The 8,446-nt window shown below is 38.4% G+C and overlaps 1 protein-coding gene across 1 annotated transcript in view; it reads right to left on the bottom strand.

Moving 5' to 3' along the window:
• FNDC7 (fibronectin type III domain containing 7) overlaps positions 1-8,440 on the bottom strand; it is a 12,191-nt gene extending 3,751 nt beyond the window's left edge. Inside the window, 8 exon segments of the mRNA XM_017729747.1 lie at positions 378-632; positions 1,083-1,340; positions 2,026-2,280; positions 3,696-3,803; positions 3,806-3,946; positions 4,454-4,714; positions 7,315-7,333; positions 7,783-8,440. Coding sequence (XP_017585236.1) covers positions 378-632; positions 1,083-1,340; positions 2,026-2,280; positions 3,696-3,803; positions 3,806-3,946; positions 4,454-4,714; positions 7,315-7,333; positions 7,783-7,845 — 1,360 coding nt within the window. The 5' untranslated portion in view covers positions 7,846-8,440.
• Positions 8,441-8,446: the final 6 nt, after the last annotated feature.

The raw sequence follows: 8,446 nt of genomic DNA, 5'->3' as shown, positions 1-8,446 counted from the left end.
GATGTGTTTTAATCTGTTCTTTACACTGCTTATTTGTTGACATGGACATTACCTCATTGCCTCTCCTGGTAATACTAAATATCAAAATGCTGACAAGGAAGTTATGCATTACATTAGTGGCTTATGTTATTACATTTTAGTTAGCTCTGCCAGAAGATAACTGGTTGCACTAAGGCCTCTCAGTCTGAGGCAGCTGCCAAGTGATCCTTCCTTGTCACACACACAAAGATACAGACAGGTTTATGAAAAGGACATCCAGCAATACACAGTACAATGTGCACATATTGTAAATTTTAAAAAGCCAAAACCATGGAGTCATAGAACTATTTTAATATTATGCTGCTAAGTATGTTGAACTATATACAATTCCCACATACCTGTCTCTAAAGGGACACTGTAGCTTGGTAAGCTCTGTCCTGCTGGTGATCTTGCTACAGCACTAACAGAGAAAGCAGATCCGCAGGGAAGATCCATTAGGGTGCAGGAATTCCCGGTGCTTGTGCAATGCCAAAGTCCAGCCTCTCCTCTGGCAGTGACAACATATGTAGCTTCTTCACCGTTAGATTGCCATAGCACACTGATTACAGATAGACCCTCCTTTGAGATATTTTTAATTTCAGGACTGCAGGGAGCTGAAATATTTCATATTAATAGTATTTAAAGAGATTGTTTATGCATACTATATAAGTTACACATGAAAATTAAATTCCAGTTAGAATTGACAAATTACTTTGGAAAAGTATATGATACTTACATGCTTTACTCCTGGTGAGAAATTAGAAATTGTGACGGAACAGACAACCTAAAGATTTTGTGTATAAATTGTAATTCTGATTTTCAAAATACTGGAGCTATTAGAAGCTTTCAATACAAATTCGATATAAATTCCCTTCTTGTAGTGTATTTTTAAAGACTTTCAGTTTTGGAGTTGTTGGGTTTTTGGTTTTTTAAAATTTTTACCAGTAAACTTAGTAAAACAGTTAAACAGTAACTTAGCACTCCAGTAATGTTTCCCATCCACGAATCACTATAATAACTAATAATGAGTTCTTCAGCTCAAGGAAAATGAGTGATTACACTACCTGTTGCCACGTACTGCGGCGCACACGAGGTGTTGCTGCCCCGGGCCTCGCTGACGGAGTACACGGTGATGTTGTAGGGAGTGTTGCACTGCAGAGCCGACAGGGTGCAGGCCGTGGCCGTGTCCTTGCAGAGCACCACACCGCTCCCGCCGGCTGCTCTGGTCTCGTACAGGTCAGCGCCTCGCACAGGAGCCCAGGTGACCCGCACGGTGTCGCTTGACATGAGCACGGCCCTGAACTCACTGGGGCAACAAGGAGCTGGGAACAGAAAAGGCAGAAAGGGAAACTCGAATGGGCGTGGAAAACTGACGCAAATAACGAGCCTTGCTTCGTTTATCTATGTGCTTCGTGTCTTCTCCAAAGGTGACCTAAGTACTGTGCAAACAGTCTAATGAATCCCAGCTTTCTGCTCCTTCCAAATCGATAGAGGACATACTAGTGTTTAGGTCAGGCACAGGAATTATGTATATCCTTGATTTAAAATTTTAAAGCTCTAGAGGTTATATAACCCTAACAATGTTCTTCTCAATTTCCCATTGAACTTACTATTTTTTTTCATTTTCCAAGCATGAAAACTCCCATGAGGAAGTTTAAGACTTTGGTACATCCTTCCTGAGGTAAAACTTAAAAAAAAAACCCCAGACAGGACTAGAGTTCAAATGTTTTGCCAGGGCTGTGTATTATTCATGTCCTTGCCTGATGATTGTTAATCGTTAAACTGTTTTCAAGTTTGTATGCATGTTGTTGCACTTGACTATGCAACTTAAGTTTAATTGCAATGTGAACTGTTTCTTTTTCTCTCCCAGCCTTCGTGTGTTATGCCTAAAACCTGAATAAAAATAGAAGTTTAAGTCATTATCTTCCCATAAAAATGTCCAAACAGCTCTACCATAAACACAGTTAAAGGATCCAAATGAATTTGCAGGAATACATGGCTACTTACCAGTAGTGTAATTGAATATATCACCTAAAGGGCTCTGCCCTGCCTTGTTATATGCAAAGACGCTAATGAAATAAGTGAAGCCACAGTCCGACTGGAAATGGCATTGAGTATATGATGTGTTGCACTGCATTTCCAAGCCATCATCACTCTTCACAAAAACCACATAATAATGACCAAAACTGACGCTGGACCACGCTACCAGCAAGTGTCCAGGTTCATCCTCCTCAATTGATATGTTTACTGGTGCACAAGGAACTGGAAAAAAAACCATTTAAAAAGAAAAATAGTCTCAATATCAAATCTTTTTTTCTTTCGTGAAGTTATACTCCTGGGGAATAAAGGAAAATCAGGGATATACAGAATTATTCCACTAAGCTTGAAGAGTTGCTCTGTCTTGATCAAGAAAACAGCAACTTAGCTGCCTTTACAGAGGTTGCTACTTACATTTAGATGACAAGTGGGTATGATTTTTACAGAACAAAATAGATGCTACCATCATGTTTTACAGAAACATCTGCTTAAGGAGCCCTCTAAACAAAACCAGTGACACCAGGCACTACTTCAAAAGGAACTGGCACAGTGTGTGCTCACAAACAGTAGGTCTGGATGATAATTGGAATACTAGCATGAATAGCAGTTGGCATCCTAAAGCCACTATATGTGAAAACCCTTTATATTTTTGTATAAAACTTACTGGCTGTATCTGAGTTTGCTTAGGTTTCCTTCCTGTTGGCATCCCAAAATGCCACATTAAACTGCAGACTCCATGGCTTTTGTTTAAATAGAATTTACTTTCTTTCTAGTTCAATAAAGTGTAGCTTGCTGCTATTAGAATGAATATACATGATCTAGCTGAAGCAGTGCTGGCTGAGATTACAGCCCACAGCTTAACAGTTGTCTCTTGCATAAGGCTCTCTCGCCCTGTTAGATGCACTGCAGAGTTGCTCACGTGATTCATCTCCTAACCCCTATTGTGAAGAGTCAAAATAAGGCACGTTGCATCAAATAACTAAGTAAATAATGTTGTGTATCTCAAGTAGCATATAATAAAAAGAAATAGTTTAGATTTTGATTACATGGGCAGTTCATCTAACAGGTCAGGAAACAACAATCTCTGACATAGAACTGGTGCTGTAGCTGAACTGAGCAAGCTCTTGTCCTGGCAATGGTTGATGGTTTCTTAATTTAGTCTAGTGGTGTTATTTTGGCTGAATATGCTTCTGTTGACCTTCTTTCTAACTAACAACTTGACTTGGCCCAGAAAAATTCTAAGCCCAGAGGCGGTCCTTAATGCTATTTCCTCACAAATTTGTTCCAATCAATTTGTGACAGACCTGACACAGTAGGACAGATCTGTTATTCCTTACATTAGTTTTACACCCAGAAAATTGACTTTAGAACATGTACTTCTGGTAAGAGGAAACTCCAGGCTTACTGGTTTGGCCAACAATATATATACTATTGTAAGTTTTTGTCACAGAAATATGAAGAATGTTTAGGCTCTTACCCCTGCAGTAAGAAAAGTATATGGCATAATTTATGAACAAAGGTCAAAAGCAGAACTAACTACTTGAGAATCACTTGTGAATTGCAATGGACTCATTTGCATTTGAAATTAAAGAAGTATATGTTAAAATGCCACAAGCTACATACAAATCAGTGACACATACTAGTTTTTAAGCTTACTGCATCAGTAGGTTTACTGGATCCAGCATTATTGTATGCTGTGACAGAAACATAATACTCAGAGCTGCACTGGAGGGATGGCACAATGCAGAAGATGTGTTACACCTCAGTTTCAGGAGTCCACTGGAGACTGTGACACTGTAAGTTAGAGCTCCTTCTGTTGGCATCCAAGAGACAACGGCTCTTAAAGCACCACTACAGAAAGCGACTTTAACATCCACCGGTGCTTTAGGACCTATGGTATATCAATTTGGAACACATAAGTTTAACTTAGATTAACGGCCTACAGGCATGATCTTTTTCATAACTTGCAAACTAAATGATTTTTTTTCTGGTGCAGACCCTACCCTCATTCATGTTAAAATGACATTTTTAAAAATAAATAGTTCTAGTTGCCCACTGCTGAAACTCCCTGCTTATTTGAATATTTGCTTCTCACAATTAGAAAAATCCTCAAAATCAAAGTCTAAGTTAGTGTAACCCTTATCCAGACCTGTCCTAGGTACAACTTTAGTGACAGTAAATGGTACCTTTGCCTCAGTAATATTCACTAAACATAGCTATGTCATCTGAGCTTTCATAAACTTTGAGATGGGGCAAAAATAATATGATCTGAAAATCTACCCAATGTATCTTTGAAAAAACATAACACAATGACACATACACATAAATACTTCCTGGTATATTGTTGCTGTGTTGTTTTTGGAATGCTGACTTGGTTTCATAAAAGAAAATTTCTTACTTGTTCTTTGGTTATACGTGAAATCATCTCCAGGCATCCCATTGGCATTCCAGGCATGAGCCTTGATAGTATAGAGAGTTCCTGGATCTCGATTTGTAAATATCAAGGATGTATTGGTGGTGTTCTCCTTCAGCATTCTGCCCAAACCATCTGATCTCATGAGTGACACAGAGAATCCAGCTGCCATATGCACAGCTTTCCAGCTCACTGCAATGGAGTCACAACTCAGAGAATGAACAGACAGAATCAGAGCAGCCAGGACTGTTGAGAAGGAACAAAATTAAGCTTTTGGTTTTTCAGTAGTACAGTTTGAAAGGACCAAATTTGAAATGAATACACAGAAACAACAATCGCTAACCCTGAGAGACAAATTCAGTAACAACAAAACCAGAAAAATAAACTAATGCAAGATTGACAGAATAAATTTGGAAAGTGATTTGGTGCATCAGTTATTGTATTGCACATTTTGTGAAATGAACAGAAGTTGTACAGAAAGTGTGAAGGGCTGCATGTGTTGAATGAAAATCACCAAGAAGATACTGCATTTCCTCTCCTCTTAAGTTTCACAGTATCTTACTATTTAATACTTTTGGTTCTTTCTTCATTTCTTCTATTCCTTCAAGTTATGCCATTTGTTAAAGTAAAATACATATATTCATACCAATTCTAGTAAAACTCCCAACTGAACTTTTAACTTACTGTACCATCATAAAGTAAACCATTAATTCAGACTCTTGTCCTAGTCATTAAGTCAGATAGCTGAATTCTAGTCCTCAAAAACTGAAAGAAGAATGTGATCAATACAATTTAAAATACAAGATTATAATAATTCAGGACTGGTACATGCATGAATGCTTTATATTATAACAACATTACAGAATTCGAAATAAGATTTTGAAAGTCCACCTGTTTTTACTTTTTTGAAAGGTGAACTCTGGCTTTTTCCTCCTGAATTTATAGATCTGATAGTGACTCTGTACAAGGTGGCAGGTTTCAGTCCCGTCACAGTGCCTGGAGAATTTTTTACTATAGTTTCAACGAAGGAATCTTCATCTTGTGCAGTCAGCATATAATTAGTAGCCCCGGGTACCGCTCTCCATTCCACTGTGATACTGCTGCTAAGTTTTGAATAAGCTTGCTCAATAACAGGTATGTCTGGAGCTAAAATGGAAATAATGATAGACATACTGAAGCTAGGAAACTCAGCCCCGTGGAGCACTGTGTGCCTTGAACATTTCACAAAGACAAAATGTAGGACAAATAGTCTACACTTTCTATGGATGATTAAAAATTAAGTTAAATGGACTTTCAGTGAACATTAATGAAATACAGAGAGTCTTGCGATATTCTAGACCAAATTTTGTCTTTCAATAAAAATACTCTAGTACCCTGAAATCACTACTGTAAGATAGCATTATTTAACCTAGGTTACACTGAGAGGTTCTCCTTTAAAGCCAATTAACTATGTTACTAACTAAAGCAATATACAAAGCAGTATATACAAAGAAGAAGTGCATGTTTATACAAAGCAGTGTGAAATAGGATGCTGAACCATAGGCATTTCTATATCAAAGCAACACACAATAATCTAGTTTGGAAGGGATTATGGAAACTCACCTAACCCCTTGCTCAGAGCAGATATTCTTAGCTGTACAATAACATGACAAATCAAATATTGTAACTAAATGCTTTGGTGTTATGCTCTGCCATTCAGAAAGAGTTCTTGTGTACTGCAGACACAAAACTAACTACACAGAACTTATTTCTTAACCACGAGTAATTCACGTTCAGAAATCAGGATGTGCATGCTAAATTCAGCATTTATAAAGCAATTCCACATGATGCAAGGCTGCAAAACACTAGAAGAGAAAAAAAAAAAAAAAGATAAAATGAAGGTACATCCCACCTAAAATTAAGAAAAGGAATGTAGAAGTATTTGGGATGAAGTAGATGCCTTGAGGCAAAGTTGTTCATAGCAAGGTAGCTCATGTGGGATTTGGGAGACCTTAGCAAGTATTACACAGAGCTGCTCAGTTAAGTGCTAACATCTATGTGCTATATATTCTCTATTTGACTGTTAGGCAAGACTTAGACCTGAGTAAGGATTTCCTGCACAGAAATTTTTATGAATCGTTACTAAAGACAATATTTTAAAACAAACTGAAAAAATATATAGTGCAGTATTTTGCTCAAGGATTGTGAAAGACCCATCTGCAAATGTTCCATAGGCACAGTCAGACAGAATATCTGGGACCGTTTTTACAAATGGGGCAAAAGAGGGTGTCTGACTGTGACTGACAAGACTTGCTTGGGACTAAGAGCAGACTTCAATGCTTAGTTGAGTAGCTGTGTGCATAGGAGATTGTGCTTCTTCTGGTGTGGTTTTGATTTTGGTCTTTTTGGTTTGTTTGGGTTGGGGTTTTTTGTTTTTGTTTTTGTTTTGAGGACTGTGGAGGAGTTTTCTTTTGATGTTTCTTTTGTTTGTTTTTTTAATTATTAAAATATACAAGAATTAATTGGGTGCACATATGGGACAGTGTGAATCCCATTTGTAGCACAGCTGTGTAATGAATGGCAGAATTAGTTAATCTGAGTGTTCTCCCTGGTTCACACTAGTATCAAGGCACAAATCTGAATATTTGTGCAAGTGTCCAACAGAACTGTGACTCCTAAAAATGAGACTTAAAATTTATAAAGACATCAATGTAACTTTTTAAGCCTGAATCAAACATAAAAACAATTTTTGTTTATAAAGCTGCTAGAATTTACAGAATATTTTATTAAAAATGAAAAGAGTATGTTCTTTTCAGACCCATTCAAAAATAGACAGGCAAAACCAAAATACCATTTTGAAGATTTACCTGTGTTTGCTGAAAATATCTGAAAAGGAAGATGTGACAAAATTAGAAACACAATGTGAAATATTTTATTTCGAAAATTAAAAATCTAAGAATGTTAGTAACAACAACATAAAATACTATGTTTATGAGCACATTTTACTGATATGATGTATTTGCTCAGATTCTTTAAGCATGGAAAGAGTATGCAACCAATGAGATTTGGTACAGGTATGCAGATTGTACTGCTTCTGCATTTTCCCTTCTGAACCTGCCTATTGATCCTGTTTGCAGTTGTTAACACACTTTGAAAGGCCCTGGGTGCTAATATATTCTTTTATTTTTATGTAAATAGTGCAAAACTGTAATAGTAACTAAATACCAACGTGGAAGCGGATGTCTGATACTGCTCCACCCTAACTTCTAGTTTACTTTTCCGAAGAATACAGTATCGTCGCTAGAAACAGCTTTCAGCAAGTAAGTTGCACTCACCATTTCCAGGCAGCTGAGAAGCACTCCAATAAACGCTAATGATTTACTTTTTGCACTGCACATCTTGTCAGAGCTTCGTTCCAGTTTCACACGGGGGCGAGCTGAGGCCGATGCGCAGCGCTGCTTCCCAGCGCTGCTGTCAATGTAGGCGCACTCCCCGGGGGAGAGGAGGTCGCGCTGGGCTGGCCGCTCCTCCCTGCTGGACCACAGCCGGACAGCGGCCACCAAACCCTGGTGACACGGGGCCACCACAACACTCGGCTTCTGGCCGCATGGGTGGTGGGGGTTTCTTCCCTTCTGTTATAGAATGGAGATTCTCTATGGTTTATGCAAGACTCATAAAATAACTAAGCCAAATGAAATTTGCTCTTCGGCTCATTGTCTATTGTATTTTTGCCCACTTACAAGGATCTTCTTTTCTGTCGGGCATGATGCCCTCGTTGTACTCCCCTTTGAATGGCACACTGCCATACGGACTGCGAACAAATTAGTCTTCCTCATACCTGGCTTTGTGGAAAGAGCTATTTTCCTCGCATTCCTTCGTATCTGTTCCAGCTGCTGGTTCCCTTTGAGAACACTACTTTATGTCTTCGAACTGTAACTTCTGACAGACGATTGTAGGCGTCAACAGCCGCTGTCGTTCTGTGACCCGACGGGGTTTTTC

This window comes from Corvus brachyrhynchos, unplaced genomic scaffold, assembly GCF_000691975.1.
Source record: "Corvus brachyrhynchos isolate BGI_N302 unplaced genomic scaffold, ASM69197v1 scaffold101, whole genome shotgun sequence".
In the NCBI taxonomy this organism is placed as follows: Eukaryota; Metazoa; Chordata; class Aves; order Passeriformes; family Corvidae; genus Corvus; species Corvus brachyrhynchos.
This window is presented reverse-complemented; position numbering and strand designations above follow the sequence as displayed.